Source organism: Hyperolius riggenbachi, chromosome 4 (genome assembly GCF_040937935.1).
Source record: "Hyperolius riggenbachi isolate aHypRig1 chromosome 4, aHypRig1.pri, whole genome shotgun sequence".
In the NCBI taxonomy this organism is placed as follows: domain Eukaryota; kingdom Metazoa; phylum Chordata; class Amphibia; order Anura; family Hyperoliidae; genus Hyperolius; species Hyperolius riggenbachi.
Genome location: NC_090649.1, coordinates 468,675,786 through 468,702,212, shown reverse-complemented (window position 1 = coordinate 468,702,212; position 26,427 = coordinate 468,675,786). Strand labels below are relative to the sequence as shown.

At 48.6% G+C, this 26,427-nt stretch overlaps 1 protein-coding gene across 7 annotated transcripts in view; it reads left to right on the top strand.

The window, feature by feature from the left end:
* Positions 1-26,427, top strand: part of USH2A (usherin) — a 1,078,291-nt gene that overhangs the window by 749,418 nt on the left and 302,446 nt on the right. For 6 of the 7 annotated variants that reach the window (XM_068232882.1, XM_068232881.1, XM_068232884.1 and 3 more), the window contains 2 exons: positions 10,961-11,156; positions 25,814-25,982. In XM_068232882.1, coding sequence (XP_068088983.1) covers positions 10,961-11,156; positions 25,814-25,982 — 365 coding nt within the window. The remainder of the gene's footprint in view (positions 1-10,960; positions 11,157-25,813; positions 25,983-26,427) is intronic. The other variant, XM_068232888.1, reaches the window with a different exon arrangement.

Below are 26,427 nucleotides of genomic sequence, written 5' to 3'. Positions count from 1 at the left end.
GTGGGGTAACCTCCTGAGGGACAAATCTGATGGTTCCGAGGGCCAGGTTTGGCCCACGGGCCGGAATTTGACATGTAGTCCCTAGTGCTATGACACTGAGAGTGGCCATCAGGGTCTTCACACCCATAACATGTAGCACCAAACACTTGATCTGGAGTGTTGGTAGGAGGGAAGGTTAGTAGCTGCCCCCCCCCTCTGGGCCCCCCTGCAGTCACAGGGGCTGTTTTCCCCTAGTTAGGCCCCTGGTACTGTATTTGTATTTATTGTTTCCTCTGTGGAGTGACTGGCAGGCTCCAACACCATTGCTTTTGTGCTGTTTGCGGTCTAAGCAAGTTTAGACGTATTGCTTGGAGAGGGCAGCACAACAGTGTGTCATAATTCATGTTGTAAATAACGATCATCTCTTTGTTCGATGTTTATTGAAGGAGGGCTCTGCGCAGCTCGTAAACAGGCTGATCGATAGCTTTGGAGTGAATTGATTTCCTGTAGATTTCCTCCCCCAAATTTCCTGCAAGCATGTAATGGCAATAAACATAATTGTCACCCGATATGTACATAAAACACTATGCCCTGTCAATAAGGCTTAAAACCAAGGGGGGGTCTGATTATAAAACAGCGAATTTGGGATCTACCCTAGCATAGGCCTGGCTTTGCCACGTGTTCTTTTCCATCACAATTTTCCTGAATAATAATAATTCCAATGTTTCTATAACGCTTTTCTCCTGTCGGACTCAAAGCACTTGAGAGCTGCAGCCAATACTTACTGAATAGGAAGAGCCGGGATATGAACCCAGGTCTCCTATGTCAGAGACAGCGTTCTAAAAGTAAACCAGAGACCTGTTATAGTAAATATTTCATACTTACCCAGGGCTTCCTCCCACCCCATAAGCATGTTGGGGTCCCTCGCGGTCCTGCAGTCTGCTATTCAACCGCAATCAGCCCCGGTAACTGGCTCAGTTGTGTCAATCTGGGTCTTCTGCACATGCAAAGGAGAAAATGCGAAAACATGCGCAAAAACGCCTGAAAAATTACCTGATCCGGCCGGCGTGAGTCTCCCGGTCTTCGCTGTCTCTTCTGTGCTCTGGGCTTCAGCTTCACTTTACTTCCTGTCGGGGGAAGTTTAAACAGTAGAGGGCGCTCTACTGTTTAAACTTCCCCTGACAGGAAGTAAGTGAAGCCAGTCGGAGCCCAGCACGGAGAAGCGACTGCAGGGACACGCGCCGGCGGAACAGGTAATGTATTGCCGGTAGCGGCGGGCGTCGGACATACAAACGCCGCAATCAACGCACTCCCGACCCGCCGGTGATCGAGCTAAATTTTCCGCGCGGACAGATCGACTGTATCGATCGATGTCGGACGGAAATCGGTCGATCGGTCAGCGTGTGCACATAGATTTCACAGCAGATTCGATCACAGTGATCAAATCTGCTGTGTATCGGCGGGAAATCTATTAAGTGTATGGGCACCTTGAGTGCTCTTTGCTAACAGACACTCTACAGTCTACACAGCTGATTATAAAGTGGCTGTCTACACATGCAGCAGTGCCCCACCTTGTTGCTTTTCATATGTTAACTAGCTAAGTAAATAAACAGGCTGCTAAGTAAGTAACTATTTAGCAGCCTGTTTATTTATTTACTTTGCTAGTTAACATATGACAAGCAAGAATACAGGGCTCTGCAATGTGTGAGCCAGCTGAGTTATAATCAGCTGTTTGGAGTGTCTGTTAGGGCCGGGTTCACACTTGGCGCTTTGCCCGCTATCGCGTTCGGCTCCGCGAATTGCGGGCAAAATCTCGCAATTCAGCCCGATTTGTGCTTGTGATTCCCGGTCAATAGAACGAGAATAACAGACCAATTGCCCCAAAACGCTGCATGTAGCACGTTTGCAATTAATCAAAATCATAACCGCTGCAGTGTGAATGTATACATAGGGATACATTGTAGCAGCGCTTTGCTGATCGCCGGCGATCAGCAAAGCGCTGAAGAATCCTCCCAGTGTGAACCAACCAGCCCTTAGCAGAGAGCAGTCCAACACTTTCTTATCAGGAAGATCTGATGTAATGACGCAGCTCAGCTGTGTAGGGAAGTAGAGGGGTCTTAGGAGATATTTTTTTAACACGAACTCTATTGTGAAATGGCTAATGCTGTAAAACTTGAGTCAGTTGCAGTGGTGCTCAAATACCCCTTTTTAAAATTCGAGTGTGGTCGAATTCGAATAGTAAATTATTCGAGGTCAGTCGAATATTCGAGTCGAATAATTTTTACTATTCGATTCGACCTCGGACTTCGAGCTCACTATTCGAGTCGGTATTCGAGCTCATTATTCGAGCTGACTATTCGAATTGGCCTTAAATAGCTTCCAACACTTGTTTTGAGGGTGAATGATGCAAGAAACATCTTTTTTTCCAAGTAACAACAGCAAGTGATTATGTGGGGATGTTCCTTTAAAAAAAAAAAAAGGTGGAAAGAAAAGTTGTGTCCAAAATTTTGTTCAGTACTGTATATAATTCTTCTTCTTCTTCTTCTTCTTCTTTATCTTCTATATCTTCTTCTTCTTCTTCTATATCTTCTTCTTCTATATCTTCTTCTTCTTCTTCTATATTGTCTTCTTCTTCTTCATCTTCTTCTTCTTCATCTTCTTCATCTTCTTCATCATCATCTTCTTCATCTTCATCTTCTTCTTCTTCATCTTCTTCTTCTTCATCTTCTTCATCTTATTCTTCTTCTTCTTCTTCATCTTCTTCTTCTCCTTCTTCTTTTTCTATATCGTCTTCTTCTTCTTCACTTATTTCTCTTTTCAATTTTTTTTTTTAAAGAAATGCAGCTATTTTTGAGCGTAACAAATAGCTGGTGGCGCACGCATGTTGGAAGCGCCATTGTATGTGCTCCCTGGCAGTGGAAACACACAGACAGCAGGAGGTAAATTCAGCAGCAGGAGGAGGAGGATGAGTGTGTGGCAGCAGGCAGTCAATGAGGCAGGCAGCGTGACATAATAGCCCTGGTACCTAGCGGTGATACCAGGGCTGTAAATAAACACAGCAGGCAGGAGGTCCCAGACAGCGGTCGTGCAGCCCACATCGTGTCCAATACACAACTGGGACAACACAGTTTTTAACCCGGGCACCTCAGAAAAATTAAACCTTTTTTTTTTTAATGGTTTTGTAGTTTTGGTTTTACAACCAATTACAGATATAGCTATTGTTTGATGTAATAGCTGGTGGCAGAGTGGCAGCAGAATGTAATTCTGTGTACCCTGGCAGTGGGAAACACAGACCGACAGCAGCAGCAGCAGGAGGAATGGAGGAGTAATTATGTGAGCAGCTATTGTTTGACGTAATAGCTGGTGGCAGAGTGGCAGCAGAAGGTAATTCTGTGTACCCTGGCAGTGGGAAACACAGACAGACAGCAGCATCAGCAGGAGGAATGGAGGAGTAGTGTGAGTGTGGCAGCAGGCAGGCAGCGTGACATAATAGCCCTGGTACCTAGCGGTGATACCAGGGCTGTAAATAAACACAGCAGGCAGGAGGTCCCAGACAGCGGTCGTGCAGCCCACATCGTGTCCAATACACAACTGGGACAACACAGTTTTCAACCCGGGCACCTCAGTAAAATTAAACCTTTTTTTTTTTTTAATCGTTTTGTAGTTTTGGTTTTACAACCAATTACAGATATAGCTATTGTTTGACGTAATAGCTGGTGGCAGAGTGGCAGCAGAAGGTAATTCTGTGTACCCTGGCAGTGGGAAACACAGACAGACAGCACAAGGGCAGTACACAGCAGCCCACTGTAGGTGTAAAATGTGTGGCTGCAGGCGACGTAATAGTCAAAGTGAACCAGGCTGGCTTAGTGAGCAGGAGCCAGGAGGTGGTAAAGGGTGGTAAGGCACATTAACGATGGTTCTAAGTTCCGGCAGCCAGTTCATGTCCCCCTCTCGCCGACAACAGGGGCCAGGAACTCGCCTTCCACCCACGCCTGGTTCATCTTGAGAAACGTCAGTCTGTCCACAGACTTGTGAGACAGACGTGAGCGTTTCTCGGTGACCACGCCACCAGCTGCACTGAAGCAGCGCTCGGACAGCACGCTGGAAGGGGGACAGGAAAGCACTTCCAGGGCGTACTGCGCCAGCTCGCTCCAGATCTCCAGGCGCTTGACCCAATACTCCATGGGATCAACAGGGGCATCGCTGTCAAGCCCACTGTAGGACCCCATGTAGTCAGCCACCATGCAGGTCAGGCGCTGGCTGTGACCGGAGGAGGATGCTGCTGCATGCACCTCCTCTCTAGTCACTGCTGCCGGAGCCTCTACAGTCCTGTAGAGCTCGTTGCTGAGAGACAGCAGGTCTGTGGGGCGCTTGCTGCTGGATGCAGGCACCTGCTGCTGCCTCTGTGCTGGCTGGACAGTGGGGGTGGAAGGCTGGGGGAAGGCTTCCTCCAAGCGCTCAACAAGGACCTGCTGCAAGCTCCTTATTTGTTGCGCTGGGTCTCCTCCTGCAACTTCCCCTTGAGGCGTGGGTCCAACATCATGCTTATCCAGATGTCCTCCCTCTGCTTCATCTGGATCACCCTGGGGTCCTTGCGCAGGCACGTCAGCATGTGCGCTGCCATTGGGAAGAGGCGGGCCACGTGTGCTGGCACATCGACGACAGTGCTGTCCTCATCCTCCTCCTCTGCTGACTCATCCTCTCTCCACCCCCGCACCAACTCAGCTGCACTGTGCTGATCCCCCTCATCAGCAGCAAGGTCAGGGACCTCCACCAAGTCGTCCTCCTCCTCCCCCTCAGAGGTGGACTGTGCAGCTGCTTGCCGCTCCTGCTGGTCCAAGGCTGCCGCTCCCTGTTCCAGCAAAGCATCGAGGGCCCTGTTCAGCAGACAAACCAGGGGCACCCACTCGCAGACCATAGCATGGTCCCTGCTCACCATGTTGGTGGCCTGCAGAAAGGGAGCCAGCACTAAGCACACCTGCTGCATGTGCCTCCAGTCGTCATCGGGGACGATGGACGGGATGTTGCTGGTCTTGTCCCTTTTCCGAGCGGCGGACACAGTGGCCAGGGCAAGGTACTGGTTGACAGCGTGCTTCTGTTCAACCAGACGCTCCAACATCGCCGGGGTGGAGTTCCAGCGAGTTGGAACGTCAATGATCAGCCGATGGCGTGGCAGCTCCAGCTCCTTTTGCACGTCTTCCAGGCTCGCACAGGCTGCAGCCGAGCGCCGGAAGTGACGCACAACCTCCCTTGCCGTTTCCAGCAGTTCGCCCATCCCCTGGTAGGTGCGCAAGAACTTCTGCACCACCAGGTTCAGCACGTGGGCAAGACAGGGGATGTGGGTCAGGTTTTCCCTGTCTATTGCGGCAACCAGATTGGCCCCATTGTCGGCCACCACCTCTCCGACTCTGAGGCCTCTGGGGGTCAGCCAAATCCTCTCCTGCTCCCGGAGTTTGGCCAACACATGGGTTGCCGTCAGCTTGGTCTTCCCAAGGCTGACCAACTGCAGCAGCGCTTGGCAGTGGCGGGCCTTCACGCTGCTGCTGAGGCAGGGGGTTTGGCCAGGTGTGCCGGAGGATGGCAGAGGATCGGAGGAAACTGCTGCAGTTCCCCTGACCCTGCGGGGGGGCACCACCCACTGTGTTGCTGCTGCTGCTGTGCCCGCTGCTGCTCTCCCATCCTCACCCCCTTCCACCAAGCTGACCCAGTGGACAGTGAAGGACAGGTAGCGGCCTGTCCCGAAGCGGCTGCTCCAGGAGTCCATGGTGACGTGGACCCTTTCACCAACCGCGTGCGCCAGCCCTCGCTCCACATTGGCCATCACAAAGCGGTGCAGTGCAGGAATTGTCTTGCGGGCGAAGAAGTGTCTGCTGGGGAGCTGCCAGTCTGGGGCTGCGCAAGCAAGCAGCGCACGCATGTCGCTCCCCTCCTGCACGAGCGTGTACGGCAGGAGTTGGGAGCACATGGCCCGTGCCAGCAAGCCGTTCAGCTGCCGCACGCGACGGCTGCTGGGAGGCAGAGCCCTAACCACCCCCTGGAAGGACTCGCTCAAAAGGCTCTGGCGTGGCCTTTTGCTGGCACGGGAATCAGCAGACACAGCAGAGGAGGCCACTGAGGACTGGCTGCCAGAACAGGCCTCAGTGTCGGCGGCAGGAGTTGCAGAGGGGGGAGGAGCAGTGCGTTTCCGCACTCCTGCTGGTGCTGCTGGAGGAGCAGGAGGGCGGGTGGCTGCTGTTGCTGCTGCTGCTGCTGCTGAAGGCTGTGCAGTGATGGGTGTGGTGCCACTGCCAGCACCAGATGCCTTCAGCCTCTGGAACTCCTCATGCTGGTGGAAATGTTTCGCAGCAAGGTGGTTGATGAGCGAGCTCGTGCTGAACTTAAAGGGGTCTGCACCTCTGCTCAACTTCCGCTGACAGTGGTTGCAAGTGGCGTACTTGCTGTACACTGTGGGCATGGTGAAAAAACGCCAGATTGGTGACAAAAACAACCCCCTACGGCATGGAACCGCTGCTGCCTGTCTCCCTGTGGTGGTTGGGGGGGGGCTTGGGTGCGGCTGGTGGTGGTACTGGCAGATGCTGCTGCTGCTGCTGAGCCTGAGACACCAGCAGGCTGTGGGACCTGCCTACTGCTGCCAATGCTTGCAATGATGCGCCTCCTTGCAAGGCCCACAAGCGCATCCTCCTCCTCAGAGCTGCTCATGACGACATCCCCTGGAGCTGGTGGCACCCAGTCTCTGTCTGTCACCGTGTCATCATTATCCTCCCCCTCCTGAAACATGTCCTGCTGGGATGATGACCCCCCAAACTCCTCTCCTGAAGCATGGATGGGCTGCTTGACTGTCGCCACAGTCTTGCTGTCCAATCCCTCATCCCCCAAAGTGCCCATCAGCATCTCCTCCTCCAAATCGCCAACAACAGCAGACAATTGACTCATCATGCCTGGGGTCAAAAGAGTGCTGAGTGACAGGTCGGCGACTGACGGTGAACTGGCCACCTCCCCAGGCCCTGCTGGGCGGCTGCTGCGAACAGGGGTGGTGGTGGTGGTGGTGAGGGTGGAGGCCTCGGATGCAGAGCTGATAGCGGGCTGCTCATCCTCCGTCATCAGTTGCACCACAGTGTCTGCATCCTTTTCCTCAATGGGACGTTTCCGACCCGGCTGGAGGAAAATCGGAGCAGGTGCTACACGCTGCTGCTGCTGTGTCTCTGCAGCGTGAGTTGCAAATGCTCCTGCTGGGCGGCGCCCAAGGCGTCCACGGCCAGTGGCTATAGGAGGAATGTTAGCCACTGACGCTGCTGCTGCGGAACTGTGCATGGTGGCGCGGCCGCGCCCGCGGCTTGCCACAATGCTGCTCCCTCTCCTCCTGATTCCCTTGCTGCCCTTCCCCTTGCCCAAACCGCGCTGGCTGCCACTTCCAGACATCTTCGATGTTTTGGGTGTAAACACAAAAAGTTTTTTAAAAGGGCGGGTGAAAAGTGGGGTACTTTAATGGAGTGGGTTGGTGGGTGAGGTGACTGAGTGAGTGTCTAGTACAGTAAGTAAGTAGTAACAGTCAGGAAGTACAACTAGCAGTTACAATAATCAGTAGTAATCACAAGGAAATAGAGTGTGTGTACACTACAGACAGTGAGTGCACGCACGCGCAAACACGCGCAGGAGCTGGCCTATGAACAGAGACTGAGTGAGTGTCCCTAGTACAGTAAGTAAGTAGTAACAGTCAGGAAGTACAACTAGCAGTTACAATAATCAGTAGTAATCACATGGAAATAGAGTGTGTGTACACTACAGACAGTGAGTGCACGGACGCGCACACACGCGCAGGAGCTGGCCTATGAACAGAGACTGAGTGAGTGTCCCTAGTACAGTAAGTAAGTAGTAACAGTCAGGAAGTACAACTAGCAGTTACAATAATCAGTAGTAATCACAAGGAAATAGAGTGTGTGTACACTACAGACAGTGAGTGCACACACGCGCAGGAGCTGGCCTATGAACAGAGACTGAGTGAGTGTCCCTAGTACAGTAAGTAAGTAGTAACAGTCAGGAAGTACAACTAGCAGTTACAATAATCAGTAGTAATCACAAGGAAATAGAGTGTGTGTGCACACTACAGACAGTGAGTGCACGCACGCGCAGGAGCTGGCCTATGAACAGAGACTAAGTGAGTGTCCCTAGTACAGTAAGTAAGTAGTAACAGTCAGGAGGTACAACTAGCAGTTACAATAATCAGTAGTAATCACAAGGAAATAGAGTGTGTGTACACTACAGACAGTGAGTGCACGCACGCGCAAACACGCGCAGGAGCTGGCCTATGAACAGAGACTGAGTGAGTGTCCCTAGTACAGTAAGTAAGTAGTAACAGTCAGGAAGTACAACTAGCAGTTACAATAATCAGTAGTAATCACATCGAAATAGAGTGTGTGTACACTACAGACAGTGAGTGCACACACGCGCAGGAGCTGGCCTATGAACAGAGACTGAGTGAGTGTCCCTAGTACAGTAAGTAAGTAGTAACAGTCAGGAAGTACAACTAGCAGTTACAATAATCAGTAGTAATCACAAGGAAATAGTGTGTGTACACTACAGACAGTGAGTGCACGCACGCGCAATCACGCGCAGGAGCTGGCCTATGAACAGAGACTGAGTGAGTGTCCCTAGTACAGTAAGTGAGTAGTAACAGTCAGGAAGTACAACTAGCAGTTACAATAATCAGTAGTAATCACATGGAAATAGAGTGTGTGTACACTACAGACAGTGAGTGCACGCACGCGCACACACGCGCAGGAGCTGGCCTATGAACAGAGACTGAGTGAGTGTCCCTAGTACAGTAAGTAAGTAGTAACAGTCAGGAAGTACAACTAGCAGTTACAATAATCAGTAGTAATCACAAGGAAATAGAGTGTGTGTACACTACAGACAGTGAGTGCACACACGCGCAGGAGCTGGCCTATGAACAGAGACTGAGTGAGTGTCCCTAGTACAGTAAGTAAGTAGTAACAGTCAGGAAGTACAACTAGCAGTTACAATAATCAGTAGTAATCACAAGGAAATAGAGTGTGTGTACACTACAGACAGTGAGTGCACGCACGCGCAAACACGCGCAGGAGCTGGCCTATGAACAGAGACTGAGTGAGTGTCCCTAGTACAGTAAGTAAGTAGTAACAGTCAGGAAGTACAACTAGCAGTTACAATAATCAGTAGTAATCACATCGAAATAGAGTGTGTGTACACTACAGACAGTGAGTGCACACACGCGCAGGAGCTGGCCTATGAACAGAGACTGAGTGAGTGTCCCTAGTACAGTAAGTAAGTAGTAACAGTCAGGAAGTACAACTAGCAGTTACAATAATCAGTAGTAATCACAAGGAAATAGAGTGTGTGTACACTACAGACAGTGAGTGCACGCACGCGCACACACGCGCAGGAGCTGGCCTATGAACAGAGACTGAGTGAGTGTCCCTAGTACAGTAAGTAAGTAGTAACAGTCAGGAAGTACAACTAGAAATTAAAATAATCAATCAGTAATCAGAAGGAAATAGAGTGTGTGTACACAGACAGTGAGTGCACGCACACGCAGGAGCTAGTAGCCTATGAACAGTGACTGAGTGACTGTCCTAGTACAGTTACAGTATATAACTACAATACAAAATACAATCAATCAGTAGTAAAGGACAGCAGAAATACTGGTATAGATGAGAAATAAACAGAGGACAGGAGAGAACAGCTGCCCACACAGGCAAGGCCCTGAGGCCTAAAGCTGTAAGCCTGCAGCAGCTGTCTCTATGTAACACAAAAGCTAATAACTAAAATACAATGTCTATCTAACTAACAACAATATAGGTGTGTATAGGAGGTGTATGTGAGCAAAAACGCTAGGTAAATGACCACAATAGAGCTCTTGCTAAGCCAAAGCACAAAGGAGCAGATCTCTCTCTGTACAAGTCTCAGGCTAGGATGGAAAAACGGAACATGGCGGCCGCTATTTATAGGGTAGGGGCTGGCCAGGGTCCCCCTCTGTGATTGGCTGCCGTCAGAGGGCCTGGGAGCCCTCTGATTGGCTCTTAGGACATCAATCTGGGCTATGACGCTATTCGAGCTCGGTATTCGAGCTCGAATAGCGCCGTTTGCTCGAATAGCTCGAATAGTGAATGGGCTATTCGAGTTTACTCGAATAGCCCATTCGAATAGCTCTAGCTATTCGGAGCTCGAATACCGAGCTCGAATAGCTGAAAAAGAGCTCGAATATTCGAGCTACTCGAATATTCAAGCTCTGCTGAGCACCACTGGTCAGTTGAGTCAGAGTACATGATCTTCTGCATATGCTTGTTCAGGTTCTAAGGCTAAAATATTAGAGACACGAGATCAGAAGGACTGCCAGGCAACTGGTATTGTTTAGAGACTCTTAACAAAATTTTCATCCATATTTCTTCTATCCTATAAGTTCCTATATCTGTTCTAATGTGCTCTGTCTAACTGCAGCCTTTTCTAGTTGCACAGTGGCTGTATTATCTCTGTTATATGATCTAATCTTCTCTCCTCTGTCTGCTCTGTCGGGCTGAGGAAGTCAGGCAGGAATGTGCAGTGCTGCTTGTGATTGGATAGAAGCTATACACACCCTCTCCAGGCCCCCTGCACACTCTGTATGACTCACACACTGAGCTACTCTCAGCCTATCATTTGCTATGTCTTTTGTTTGTAAACACTGCATAAAACTGGCAATTACAAGCCAGGATTGCAGCAGGGAGTGGCAGAAACAGCACAGAGGGGCCCAGGAGAACATAAGGAATAGAATGGTATGCTTTTTATTGTAAGAATTTTAGAGTACAGATTCTCTTTAAAATGAAATAAAAATGTCAGCCTCCATATCCCTCTACCCTCGGGTTCCCTTTAATTATCAGCACTGAAAAAAAAAAACATGTTTTTGTGGCAGAACATTTCCAATAAATGTTATACCTTGTGCATTATCATTGTTTTTGTATTATTTCAGGTCAGTTCAGATCAGTTGGTCTCCTCCAGAGGAGCCCAATGGGATTATTCTTGGCTATGAGCTTAAAAGGAAAACCTTGCTTCAATGTACTCTACAGATACCAGCGAGAGATCGGAACGGTGAATTATGTCAGCCTATAGTGTGCTGGACTGGAGAGGCTCTCTGCCGAGACGCATGCTACAATCCTCAACACCAGGTAAGGCTTCTCTGCTTAAAGAGAACCTGTAGTACAAAAAAAGTCCTCTGGGGGATACTTACTTCGGGAGGGGGAAGCCTCAGAGTCCCAATGAGGCTTCCCCGTCCCCTGTAACTGTAGGGAATTCAGAGCTGTCTCCCCCGACAGTTTGACAGGCAATGATATATTTACCTCTCCAGGATCCAGCGCAGGCGCACTAGCGGATCTTCGTTCGTGTAAGGCAGAAATAGCCGAACCTGTCGTATCCGCTCTACTGCGCAGGCACAAAGGACTCACACCTGCGCAGTAGAGCGGATCCGATTGGGATCGGCTATTTCCGCCTTAATGAGACTCTGAAGCGAGAATAAATCTCGCTTCAGAGCTCATAGTTAGCAAGGGCATGTGTGCCCCTGCTAAACCGCCGCTATCCCGCGGCTAAACGAGGGTCCCTGACCCCCCAAATCCCCTCCGTGCAGCGGGGGATTACTTCCTGTTTGAGGCAGGGCTAACCGCCGCAGCCCTGCCCCACACGTGTCTGTCAGCGCATATCTCCGCCTCTCCCCCGCCCCTCTCAGTCTTCCTTTGCTGAGAGGGGCGGGGGAGAGGCGGCGATGCGCCGCTGATAGACGCGACTAGAGGCAGGGCTGCAGCCATTAGCCCTGCCTCCAGGAGCAGCAAAATCTACGACCAATTTGGTCGTTGATTTTGCGTGGGGGGGGGGGGGGGGGGGTTTGGGGGGGGGGGTTTGGGGGTGAAGGGACCCCCGTTTAGCCACGGGATAGCGGCGTTTTAGCAGCTAACTATGAGCTCTGAAGCGAGAATTATTCTCGCTTCAGTGTCTCTTTATGCCACCAGAGAGCTGCTAGTGCGTCTGTGCAGGTTTACGGTATGTAAATATTTACCTCGCCGCTGTTCAGGGGGTCGCAGCGCTGGATTGCCGGGACACTGGAGGGTGGGGGAAGCCTTGTTAGGATCCAGAGGATTCCCCTTCCTCAGATGAGTTTTTTTTTTACATTACAGGTTTTCTTTAAAGTGGGCTTAAAGTGTACAACAGGCAGGTCAAGGGCCTGCACCACGCAGGGTCCCCTTTCTCAGAACAGTGCAGTCATATGTCTGAACTGTTCTGAGGTTAGGGAACCCTGCGTGGCCCCAAAACAATTGTCTACTTATGGTGTTTGACACATGAATTAAAGAATTATTATTATTATTTATTATTATTATTGATTTTTATAGTGCCAGCATCTTCCGCAGCGCTGTACAATCGCACACAGGGTATAACAAACAGGAATGATCGTAGTCAGCCAACTTCGCTATGCTGGAACTACGCGTAGTCCTCCGCAATTACACTTCACAAACTACGGTTTCGAAATCAGAAGCATCGCTATGTTTGCATTTCGTAGACTATGCGTTAAAATACGGAAGTTTTGCGTAGTGCGAAGTGTAGTGTATGCGGACGCTTTGGCCTTAAAGATTTCCGCAATAATCCGCTAAATATGCGCATGGGTGAACTAATATATACGTACATTCCACCTTCCAATGCGGAATTGTATACGTATAGAAGGGCAATATTATTTCTGCGCATATGCAATGATCCAGTTAACGCACGCGTAGTTGACTTCGCAATACATACGCCAACTACGCGTAGCGGGCGAAGCTTCGAATAGCGGTACTATGACTACGCGAAAATACGTACGTGATGTTTTTAAACTTTGTCTATGAACTACGATGCGAAGTTAGTGACTACGACGCATAGATTCGCACTGGTGTAGTTTACGAGCAACCCTGATAACAAAACAAAGTATACAATACAAACAGTTGATACAAGACAAGAGGGTATAACAGCTAAAGCAGTGAACAAGAGAAAGAGAGTATGCAGAACCCATCTGCACCCAAATGTATCTGTAAAGCAGTTCGCAAATTAACAACATATTTTACACAGAGGTGGTAGGTATGTACATTACACAGCATTGTGAAACGAAAGGGAAGTGGGTCCTGGCCAAAAGGCCTTACAGTCTAAACATTTAAGGTATAGGACAGTAGGTAAAGGGAAGCTGTGTATGGGGTGGTAGAAATGGTGGTTAGTGGGAACTGGGCAGTGTCCCAGGTAGGACAGTATTAAAGTACCTACTGCTTTTGAAAAGTCTGATGTGCTAAATGAATCATTGACCTGCTTGATTAATATGGGATGTTGCTTTGCATCCAAGGTTATGCACCCAAACTACTACGGTAAGGCAGGGAACACACTTGTCTTTCAGTTTCCTGTGCGCATTTTTCTGCGTTCATTTTCTGCACACCATGTGTTTCTATTCAGAAAAACACACACCATTTTTCTTATGTAATTGATACAGAAAACTGACAAAATGTGCAGAATCATGATGCAGAATCAGGCCCGTTTCTACGCCCGTGCGGCTGCCCTGAGCTCTGAGGGAGGGGGGTGCCGTGATGGAGGGGGAGCTGCAGCTCTGGGGAGGGCGGCCCGACCTCTCCCTCTCTTTCTCTCCCGGACCGCCCTCTGTGCTCCCCCCTCCGCTGCAGAGTGAGCGCAGCAGTAAGCACTGTATACAGTCAGCAAGTCACCCCCTGCATTCCAATTGGCGATCACTTGCCGCTGGTCTCCTCCTCTGCATAGCCACGATATACACACTACTTCCTGTTTAGCATGAAGTAGAGTGTGTATAAGCGGCTATGCAGAGGAGTAGACCAGCGGCAAGTGATAGGCGATTGGAACGCAGGGAGGTCAGTTGCTGGTGCAATTGTTTTGCAGGCTTTTAGACCCTAAAACGGGAAAAAAATCATGCTGCGCCTGCTAGGGAGTTCTGCAGCAGCCCAGCACTCACTTCCATGGAATCCAGCGTTGCTTGTCCTCCAGATGGCCAGTAACCCTATAGTGGGATTGCCAGCTGTCGTCATGACGACAGACAGCGATCTCACCAAAGGGAAGCAGAGCCTCGGAGGAGAGGAAGAAGAATGGCGGCCGATGTCAGGATCCCCTGGGAGGTGATTTAAAACGCCCACTGCATGCAATGCTCTGCATAGACCTCCTGGCTGCTACCATGAATTCAGCTCGGGGTTACCGCACCTGGCATGTTTTTTCCACCCAGAGCTGAACTTGTGATTACTGCTAAGGAAGTTAATGGAGAGAGAGACTTTATCCAACATTTTGCTGGGCAGGCCTACTCAGACCGCTGTTAAGTTCATGTAAATTTGGCTCCACCCATGACCACACCCACATGCGGGTGCATGGCCACACCCATTTTTGGGCTGGCGTGCCCAACTGTGCCCCTGATCTCTTAGGAACCTAACAATGCCCTGCTAACCTGTATTGCTAGGTACCTACTTCTCTAACCTATACTGGGGGCAGCTACCTATTTAACCTGTAATTGGGGGCTCCTACCCACCTAGCCTATACTGTGGGCACCTACCTATCCAACTTATAGTGGGGGAACCTACCTATCCAACGTATACTGGGGGAACCTACCTATCTAACCTGTATTGGAGACACCTACCTATCTAGCCTATACTGGGGGCACCTACCTAACCTATACTGGGGGCAGCTACCTATCTAACCTATGCTGGGGGAACCTACCTATCTAACCTATACTGCTGGCACCGACCTAGCTAACCTATACTGGGGGCGCCTACCTAGCTAGCCTATACTGGGGGCAACTATTCTGGCTACCTATATTGGTGATACCTCCCTAGCTAACCTGTACTGGGGGTACCTACCTATCTAACCTATAGCAGGGACACCTGCCTATCTAACCTACACTGGGGGCAAATATACTGGCTACCTATACTGGAGGCACCTACCTGGCTAACCTCTACTGGGGCAATTATACTGGCAATTATACTGGGGCATTGTAATTATGTACATTTTTCAATTTCAATAAACTTATAGTCCTTTAAAACAATTTCACATATTCCAGAGTTTCACAGCTTCAATAGTGACCTCCACCATAAGCACCCGATAGTAAACAGACTCACCAGCCATGTTGGCCACTGTTAGACTGGCCAACCATGCACAAGTCCAGGAAGCCTAGGAACCTCAGGATCCTGGTGCCAACCTTGCCAAAATCACTCTCCTCCTCTATATACTCTATGCAGGACCTCAGAAAAAAGCCTTACATATCGTGATACTGTTACCACTAAAAAGCTTTTATTTTAAAATCACACTCACATTATCCACGGTTTTGTAAAAGCACAGAGTTTTTCCACGGGCTCTCCCCCGTTGCCAAGACGGGCGTAGTGTGTGCTGGCTCCCACACCTTCTAGTTGTTCATCTCCGCCTACACCGCCGTTCCTGGGGAGCTGCACGTTTCCTGGTATGTCCACCTCCTCCCGATCAATTTCGTCATTTACTTGCGACTCATCAGGGGCACCTGGTGATGAGTCGCAAGTAAGTGACCCTTGCAGCAACAGGTGATTTTTGTATTTTAAGCATGAGGGAAGCACTGCAACAACTCCTGCATGAGCCAGGGTGCGCCTGTCACTGGGAATACTACACTCTATTCTCACTTCCTCTCTTTGATTGGCTCAGCGGCACACACTATACCTGGGCTGCTGTAGAGCTACCTTCCGCCCAGGGTTGGTTGTAGACTTTTGTCGCCTGAAGCAATAGATTGTGAGGAACTGAACTTCCCCCTCACCTGCACCTAAAACTGACCTCCCCCCTTACCTGTTCCTAAAATAGATCTTCCCCCTCACCTGTGCCTAACACTAACATTCCCCTCGCCTGTGCCTAACACTAACATTCCCCTCACCTGTGCCTAACACTAGCCTTCCCCCTCACCTGTGCCTAACACTAACATTCCCCCTCACCTGTGCCTAACACTAGCCTTCCCCCTCACCTGTGCCTAACACTAACATTCCCCCTCACCTGTGCCTAAAATTGACCTTACCCCTCACCAGTGCCTGAAATAGACCTACCCCCTCACCTGTGCCTAACACTAACATTCCCCCTCACCGGTGCCTAACACTAACATTCCCCCTCACCTGTGCCTAAAATAGACCTTCCCCCTCACCTGTGCCTAACGCTAACTTCCCCCCTCACCTGTACCTAACACAAACCTTCCCCCTCACCTGTGCCTAACACAAACATTCCCCCTCACCTGTGCCTAAAATAGACCTTCCCCTCACCTGTGCCTAACACTAACCTTCCCCCTCACCTGTGCCTAACACTAACATTCTCCTCACCTGTGCCTAACACAAACATTCCCCTCACCTGTGCTTAAAACTAACATTCCCCTCACCTGTGCCTAACACTAACATCCCCCTCACCTGTGCCTAACACTATCCTTCCCCCTCACCTGTGCGTAACACTAACATTCCCCCTCACCTGTGCCTAACACTAACATTCCCCTCACCTGTGCCTAACACTAACCTTCCCCTCACCTGTGCCTAACACTAACCTTCCCCCTCACCTGTGCCTAACACTAACCTTCCCCCCCACCTGTGCCTAACACTAACCTTCCCCCTCACCTGTGCCTAACACTAACATTCCCCCCCACCTGTGCCTAACACTAACCTTCCCCCTCACCTGTGCCTAACACTAACCTTCCCCCTCACCATGCCTAACACTAACCTTCCCCCTCACCTGTGCCTAACACTAACCTTCCCCCTCACCTGTGCCTAACACTAACCTTCCCCCTCACCTGTGCCTAACACTAACATTCCCCTTACCTGTGTCTAGCACTAACCTTCTCCCTCACCTGTGCCTAACACTAAACTTCCCCTCACCTGTGTCTAGCACTAACCTTCCCCCTCACCTGTGCCCAACACTAACCTTCTCCCTTACCTGTGCCTAAAATAGACCTTCCCCTCACCTGTGCCTGACACTTACCTTACCCCTCACCTGTGCCTAAAACAAACATTCCCCTCACTTGTGCCTAACACTAACCTTCCCCCTCACCTGTGCCTAACACTAACATTCCCCCTCACCTGTGCCTAACACTAACATTCACCCTCACCTGTGCCTAACACAAACATTCCCCTCACCTGTGCCTAACACAAACATTCCCCCTCACCTTTGCCTAACCCGTTTCCTCACCTGTGCCTGGCAATAACCTCCCTCTCACCTGTGCCTGGCAATAACCTCCCACTCACCTGTGTTTAACACTTACCTTCCACCACACCTGTGCCTGGTATTTTGGGTATCGCGGCGCCATATGCCGCAATGCAAATTGTGGCTACGGCAGCAAAGTGTGTGTACTTTTGGAGAGTAGCAGCAGTGATTCCAGTGGTTAGTTCGGTTGGAATTTGGCTAGTATAATATAACTTAGGCTAGCATGTAGCTGCATTGCTTTAGTAATAAACTCTTGATTACACACCATTCGTCAATTTCTCACAATGCGTTACCGGCTATAGAGAAGCTGAGCAACTGGGGGGAAGCAGGGGGGGGGTTACTTACCATGTCAGTGATTCAGTAATAGGGGGCTGTGTGTCGGCGCTTGCAATAGGCACTTGGCTATAGTATAGCTGAGCAAGTGGGGAGAAGGATTAGAGGGTTACTTGCAACGCTGAGCATGTGGGGGGAGGAGGGTTAGTTACAGCGCTGAGGGTTCAGGTACATCGGAGGCGGGGGCTCAGCTTCAGTGCGGGTGGGGCTATTGTTGGGTGTGCAGAAGTTAGGCATAGGTAAGGGAGTTGTAATGTGAGAGTTCGATTTTTGAAGTCGATAGTAGAATATATATCCGTAACATTTCGGCTTCATCCAGCTCCCATATTGCCAGGTGCCTTTTTTCTATGAATGCGGGTTTGTAGAGCTTTTTATCCATAATGATCCTGAAATAATATCTTACTAACTGCATTAACAATGACGGAAGGTTTAAAAAGGAACTTAATCGAAAAGGGGGAAAAAATAAATCAATACGGTTCAAAATGATAAGTTAAAAAGTAGAAGAGAGATCAAGAAATGATTGATGTTCATCATGTAATTTGTTCATATTGTGTGATTCACCATCAGCTTGGATGTTGTCATCTTTACTACTGGCAGACATGAAAGAAGCAGACAGCACTAACTGCCATTTTCTATAACCACACCCCCTAACAATGTCACAGACTAAAACGTTTTTTTTTTTTTTTTTTATAGAAATGCATATGCACACAGGTAGATACTGGTTGATTGGCAGTTGGAAACAGCTGTTATTTCCCACAATGCAACAAGGCTCCCACAGTGTGATGTCAGAACCTAGGTCCTGACATCACGTTGTGGGAGAGGTTTTGTCACAATATCAGCCATACAGATGTCCCTGATGGTCTATTCCAGAAAAGGTAAAGATTTCTCTTGGGAAAAGGGGTTTCAGCTACAAATTGCGATGAAGTTCAATCCTTAGTTAAAGTTCATCTTTAAAGAGGAACTCCAACCTAAACAAACATACTGTCATTAAGTTACATTAGTTATGTTAATTAAAATAGATAGGTAATATAATCTCTTACCCACACTGTTTTAAAAGTTTGATTTCATGATGGCAGCCATCTTTTTGGTTGAAAGGAGGTGACAGGGAGCATGAGACACAGTTCCAACTGTCCTGTGTCCTGAGCACCTCTCCCAGTTGCTAGGCAACGTGAATAACATAGGAAATCCCATCATGGTCTGTACAGCATCAGGGAAAAAAAGTCGGGGCTTTTTTTCTTTGATGGGTGGGGCTTAGCTAAAAATGCAGCTAAAAATGATGCTTTGGTAAGAAAAGTTCTGATGCTGTGAAACTGTTAAAGAAACACCAAGCCTTTTCAGTTCTGCTGAGTAGATTTTTAGTTCCGGAGGTTTACTTTAAGCTGTGTAATATTATTTAGTATATTCCACGTGAAAAGGAATTGTAAAAAAAAATAAAAAAAAATTGGTTTAAACAAAAATGTTTTCTTACAATACATAAATTGAAAAAAAAAAAATGTATTTTCCTTGAACGCACCTAAAACCATGAACTACCTGATAACCACAGAGCAGCGTGGCATGCTGGGGTTTGTAGTGCCTACGCACACAGCCGACGACGACTTAGTTAGCACAAGTTCTGAAGCCTCGACTTGCTTGACACACATGTTTAACGGCCCGAATAAATCGGCAGATTCTCCTCTATTGAAAATCAATTTCTTTCCAGGGAAAAAGCGGGCGCTTGTTTACTTGACACGCAGCCATGAAAAGACCTTCCATAATTTGTTAGGGGCATTTTTTTTTTCTAAATTATTGTATTTTGCAGATTAATTCTCATATTAACTGCTGTTTAGGTTTCGAATCAATACGGGAACTGCGCAGCGGGAGGCTGCAAATGGCTTTTATTGACAAATTGCTCTGAAAACTCTCCGTCGACGACAAGTAATGAAATAATGTCCCAATTTGTCAACAACAACACAGCGGCGGCTACGGCCCGGGCTATTAGTAAATTTGCAAAATACGCCACGTAAGGAGACAGTAATTAAAAGCCCCGGATTATCCGATTTGGAACTAAATATAAATTATTCGGCGAGCCGTAGGTCGGGGGCGAAAAACGCAGCGCAAATAGCACTCATGGAGCATTTTATTTTCATGCCTCCATTATCCGCTATGATTTTTCGTAATATGCCATCTTGCTTGGCAATTATGTCATTGTAAATGATACGATGAAATGTCAAGTGGGGAGAGATGAGCATTTGTGTTGGGGTCATTTAGCTATTTGGTGACAAATTTGGCTGGAAAAGGCCCAAAACGACATCTTTTTTTAAAGGCAATTAATTTATAATTGCTGTTTTGTTTTGTTGTTTTTTTATCATTACAGTTGTTGCTATTTAAAGGGCATTGAGAAGTACACTGTTTCTATTTATTTATTTTTTGATCTACTAAGATCATTTTGCCAGTTTATTTCTATAGTATAAGGAACAATAAAAGAGTAGTTAAAGGGAACCTGTATTGAGAGGAATATGGAGGCTGCCACCTTCATTCCCTTATAAACGATGTCGGTTGCCTGGCTGTCATGCTGCGCTTTTGACTTTGGTTGTGTTTGAGTCAAACTCCTGCAACAAGCATGCAGCCAGTAGAGTCAAACTCCTGCAACAAGCATGCAGCCAGTGGAGTCACACCAGAGTCACAGCATCTGCATTGCATGCTTATTCTGGGCCACTAACTTAAAGAGACTCTGTAACTTTAAAAAGGTCCCCTGGGGGGTATTTCCTCTGGAACCTATTGAGGCAACCCCCGTCCTCCTCCGTCCCACGGCTGGTCTCGCTGAGCCCCTCCGAAGCCACAGCTGTGGCGCAGGCGCAGTAGTAGTAGCAATATTTAACTTCCCCGGTTCCAGCGCAGACGCAGTAACATCTCTCTGCTCGGGGTCAGGCAGGAATAGCCGATCCCGATCGGGTCTGCTCTACTGCATAAGCCCAGGCAAATTGCGCCTGCACAGTAGAGCAGATCCGATTGGGATTGGCTATTTCCACCTGACCCCGAGCGGAGAGCTGTTACTGCGTCTGCGCTGGAACCGGGAAAGTTAAATATTTACATGGCCACCATTAGGGAACCGCTAGCCCTGCTGCTGTGGGACAGAGGAGGACAGGGAAAGCCTTGAAGGATCCAGAGCACTGGCGTAACAATTGGGCCTGCAGCCCCTGCTCCTGCGGGGCCATTTTGGGGGGGCTGGAGGGGTCGCAGCATGAGGGGAAAGCCATGGCCACACTTGGCAGGGCCACACTCTGCGCTCCCCTCCAGATTAAATTACAGTCTGGGCAGCGGCGGGCAGCGTCTGGGCAGCGGCAGATACATACCTTCCGTGCGCTCCAGCGTGCGTTCCTCTCTCTAGTCTCTGATGTGACTTCAGGAAGTCTCGTCAGAGATTAGAGAGAGGAACGCACGCTGGAGCGCACGGAAGGTATGTAGTTGCCGCTGCCCAGACAGTAATTTAATCTGGAGGGGAGCGCAGATGGGTGAGCCCCGAGGTGAGCCCCCTCCCCCCGAGTGTTGCCATGGCTTTCCTCTCATGCTGCGACCCCTCCAGCCCCCCAAAATGGCCCTGAACGGGCCCCGGGGGGGGGGGGGAGGGAGGCACTCAGAATTTCTGCAGGGGGGCCCGGTGGGGCCTAGTTACTCCCCTGATCCAGAGGCTTCCCCCTCCACACAGGAGGACACAGGGAGGACACGGGGTCACACACAGGAGGACACAGGATGACACGCAGGAGGACACATGGGGACATACAGGATGACACACAGGAGGACACGGGGACAGGAGTGGACACATGGGGGAGAGGAGAGGGTACACTGGGCCAGAAAGGGAATAGGAGGGGACATGGGGGTTACACAGGAACAGGAGGGGACATAAGGGGCAAAGGAGGACACAGGGGGACACACAGGAGGACACAGGTGGACACACAGGACGACACAGGGGGACACACAGGAGGGCTCAGGGGGACACACAGGAGGACACAGGGGGACACACAGGAGGACACAGGGGGACACACAGGAGGGCTCAGGGGGACACACAGGAGGACACAGGGGGACACACAGGAGGACACAGGGACACACGGGAGGACACGGGGACATAGTGTCTTTTATTGTTGAAAAATATGTTATTATATTTCTTAGAGTCAATTTAAAAACATTTTTCAGGAGAAAAATAAATATATTTATACAGATCTGTACATCAGTCCTGAAGGATGGACAAAAATTAGAAAAAAAAAAAGAGAGAGACAGAGGAATTTAGTTCCCAAAGAGGGACTGTCCCTCTGAAAAAGGGACCATTGGGAGCTATGGTGATGATGACAGAATCTCCAACAGGAAGTCGGAGTGACGCTCAGATTGTTCACACCCCTTCCCTTGCCTTCCCTTGGTGTCCTTCATGGCCTTTCGACCCATCCCATAAGGGTTATAAACATACCTCCCAATTTTTTGAGATAAGAAAGAGTGACATTTCACACTGGTGCGGTGCAGCAAATTGCCGCACTGCTACCGCAGCCTAATGAAACCCTGTGGGGAAGTTCATTCTTCCCATGTTGCGGCACTCTGCGCCGGAAGTGCCCTATCTAACGCTCCAGAGAGAGGGACAGTTGAGAGCTAAACATAAAACAAGTTTGGCCAAAATGATTTTAATGATATTGACTGCTTGAGACTGTTTGGGGAGGTAAATCCACCAGTACCTACCATTATAACTGTTTTTAAAGAGAAACCGTGACCAAAAATTGAACTTCATCCCAATCAGCAGCTGATACCCCCTTTTACATGAGAAATCTATTCCTTTTCACAAACAGATAATCAGAGGGCTCTGTATGGCTGATATTGTGGTGAAACCCCTCCCACAGTGTGATGTCAGGACCAAGGCCCTGACAGTTTCCTGTCTGTGAACCTCATTGCATTGAGGGAAATAACAGCTTCCAACTGCCAAAAAAGCAAGCAGCAAAAAAGCAAGCAGCATCTCCTTCCACTGACATCACCTGCCAGCAGTAAAAATGTCACCATGTGGTAAATTTCAGAATGTAAATCAGGGAGAGGAAAGATTTTACAATGGGAAAACACTGACTAAATCATTTATACATAATTATTGTGAAAATGAAGGACTTTTTTTTTATTACATTATTTTCACTGGAGTTCCTCTTTAAGTTGTTTTACTCTAATCTGGCTTCCTTGTTCAAAAACAACCAATATGTTTAGTCCACCCCTGATGGAGGTGTGTTACTCCTATTCATTTCTCATCTACGGAGAGCAACATTTTAACCTGAGTGGGGTCGGGTTTAATCTCCCCACCTGCAATTACAGTGGTTGCCTTAGTTGGGTAACTTTCCTTTGTGAGTATCTTTTCATTTGTAGTAAGACTGCATCCACTATACTATTATACTACACTACACTATTCCTGGCTACATATACTGGCTGCACCTATTTGTTGCTACCTATACTGCGTGTACCTATTCCTGGCTACCAATACTGGCTGCACCTATTTCTGGCTACCTATGCCGGATGCACCTATTCCTGGCTACCTATACTGCGGTCACCTATTCCTGGCTACCTATACTGTGGGCAACTATTCCTAGCTACCTATACTGTGGGCAACTATTCCAGGCTACCTATACTGTGGCCAACTATACCAAGCTACCTATACTGGGGGCACCTGTACCTTGCATTACCCATCGTGGTGCGCTCACTCACTCATTTCCTTTTTTTGGCGGGGGTGTCACTTAATATTCAGCACCAGGTGTCAAATGCCCTACGTTTGCCATTGCAGCAGGCTGTTTGGATGGGGATGCTTCTTCCCCTCTGCTCAACATATATATGTTGTTTGGGCTGCAAAGGTACAGACCTCAGATAGAAGAGTCTTAGACTACTGAGGCTTGCATTTCTACAAGTCCATGCTGCAGGAAGTGGCTGCCAGCCAGGTACTTTACAAGTGATTTATGAGTCGTCAGCCAATCAAGAAGCGTCTACTCACTAATAAACAAGCGCTGCCATATTGTGCTGTACAGGACCAGGAAAACCATGGTTTCCGGAGTTGGCCTTTAATGCCAGATGGTCGTCACCAAAGGCTGTCTATGAAAAGCTGGGTGACATCAGAGCGCTCCTGCTGCCAGAGGAACAGACACCCTGATCTGCATCTGATACCTCGCAATATCGCTGTTTGCTCCGAATAACTAATTTAATAAACATGAATTTCTCAAGTCAGCGTCAACCCCAATAATTCAATTTGGAGGCATCAGCTGCATTTTTTTGGCTTTCTCTCATTCTCTACCCTTCACATTGAAAATGGATGATGCTACACTTTTGTCAAGAGGGGGAATATCGTGCATCGTCTGCTGTTTTATTATAAGGGAAGGAACGTTTTATTTATTTATTAAGTGTGGCTTCAGTTGTCTGGCGATGGAGCGGAGAGGTTAGAGGGTTTTTACGGATGTACTTTATTTCATCTCAGGAGAGAACGGAATAGGCTTTGTTCACTTTTTAAATATGATAAATACCGGGTAAAGCGCTCATTTCATTGATTTGTGACACCAACATATTTTTTATTTGTATAACCGTCCAGTTCCGCCCGTACCCAAGGAATGCTTACACTCAGAATAAGGGACGAGAAGGTTATTCTCGCTAGGTGTAAGTACCTTACTGGGACTCTCCATCCTGACAACGAGCCCTTGTACAACTATTGTAATGCCTCCAGCATAGCCACACCTCCAAGTACTGCTCCTCCAGTATAGCCAAGCCTTCAAATACTGATCCTCTAGTATAGCTATGCTTCCAAGTACTACTCAACCAGTATAGCCACGCCTCCAATTACTGCGCCTTCAGTATAGCCACACTTGCAAGTACTACTCATCCAGTATAGCTACACCTCCAATCACTGCGCCTCCAGTATAGCCACACTTCAAAGTACTACTCATCCAGTGTAGCCACACCTCCAATACCTGCGCCTCCAGTATAGCTACACTTCCAAGAACTGCCCCTCCAGTATAGCCACGCCTCCAAGTACTGCTTCTTCAGTATAGCCAAGCCTTCAGGCCTCTTTCACACCAGACAACGCGTGCAGGAGCCGTTTCCTGCACACGTTATATGCTCTGCGGCATGTCATCGGGAAACTGCGGTGCGACGCAATCAGCGGCGGTAGCTATTAATTGAACCCGACGGAAAATGGATCGACGCTCCCGGGTGCGTTGAACCGCAATGCACCGAACCGCAGCGTCGGGTGTGAAAAGTACAATGAAAGTCTATGGACTTTCATTTTACCTTGGTTAATGCAAAGAATTGCCTTTGCGTTACAATGCAGTAAAGGGCTCTGGTGTGAAAGAACCCTCAAATACTGCTCCTCTAGTATAGCTATGCTTTCAAGTACTACTCAACCAGTATAGCCACGCCTCCAATTACTGCGCCTCCAATATAGCCACGCCTCCAATTACTGTGCCTCCAATATAGCCACACTTACAAGTACTGCTCCTCCAGTATAGCCACACCTCAAATTACTGCTCCTCCAGTTTCGCCACACCTCCAAGCACTACTCATCCAGTATAACCACACCTCCATGTACTGCCCCTTCAGTATAGCCACACATCAAAGTACTGCTCCTCCATTAAAGTCCTACCTTAAAGTACTGCTCCACAAGATTAGCCACACCCAAAAATACTGCTCCTCTAGTGTAGTCACATCCCCAAATACTGCACCACGAGGACAGCCACACCCTGAAATACTGTTACTCCAGTATAGTCACACCCTAAAGAACTGCTCCTTAATAGTACTGCCACACAACTAGGTGGCTATTCCCTTACTATAACTGCACCCTATACTGGAGGATGCTACCCAATATACTGGGGGGCTATCTATATTGGTAGCTACCTAATACTAGGGGGCAGATCCACTGTGACCAGCATTCACATTGCCAATCCAGCGTAGTGTGAACCTAACCTAAATGACATATGGGTCAGTAACAGGCAGAGGGCTCTGAATACTCTGGTCCCTGGCAAATTGAGCTAATTGGTAAGCTTTAGGCATTTTTCAAACAGGGGGGCTTGGTATGAACGGAGGGGTGGCGGCAGCCATGCTGAGTCACATCTGAGTGCCGCCGTGGCCATGCTACGATATGACACGTTGCATTTTTTTGCTGCTGCTGGGTAACCCCGTTGCATGTCACACTTGCGGGGGTAACAAATGCTGCAGTTCAGCGGTATTACATTGCAGCTGAAAGGCACTTTGTGGCTGAGACAGTTAGTCCAGATTCCCTGTTAGTGATCTTGTGCCTGTTGGTTTATCACAGGTGTGTTGCAGTGGAGTCTTGCACGATAGAAGAGACGGGCATCAGTGCTGTGAAGCTGATTATGTTGCCCATGGCGCCAACTCTTCCTGGACCTGCTGTGCGGGGCAGATACACGTCGCTCAGCCCAATTATCAGTGCTGTGGAAGATACTACGTCACACTTCTGGCAGGTAAGGAAACTATCTGGTTAAAATAAATTATGTTTAGGGCCTGAGCCCCCTAACGTAGTTGTGTCCACTTCTGTCCGCTTTTCAGCATCTGTAACATTGATGTGTTGCTGAAAAGCAGACACAACTGCACACAACTGCGTTAGTGGGCTCAGCCCCTTAGGGTTGATCTTAACAGCCAAATTCCGATTTCATTGAAATTTGGTGTTCCACAGGAACATTCTGAATGAATTCCCCAGCATGCTCTAGTGTAGCTTCACCACTGCTGGCTTGGCGTAGCGTATACGTTTAATACTAAAGAGGTGAAAGGGGCAAAGGGCAACAGGACACCTCCAGCCATGGGAAACGATTGGCTAAAAAAATCCATTCTGATCGATTGCTGTTCACCAATACAAACATGATGAGGGTTATTTATAAAGACAGGTAAATAAAATTACAGTAAAATTGA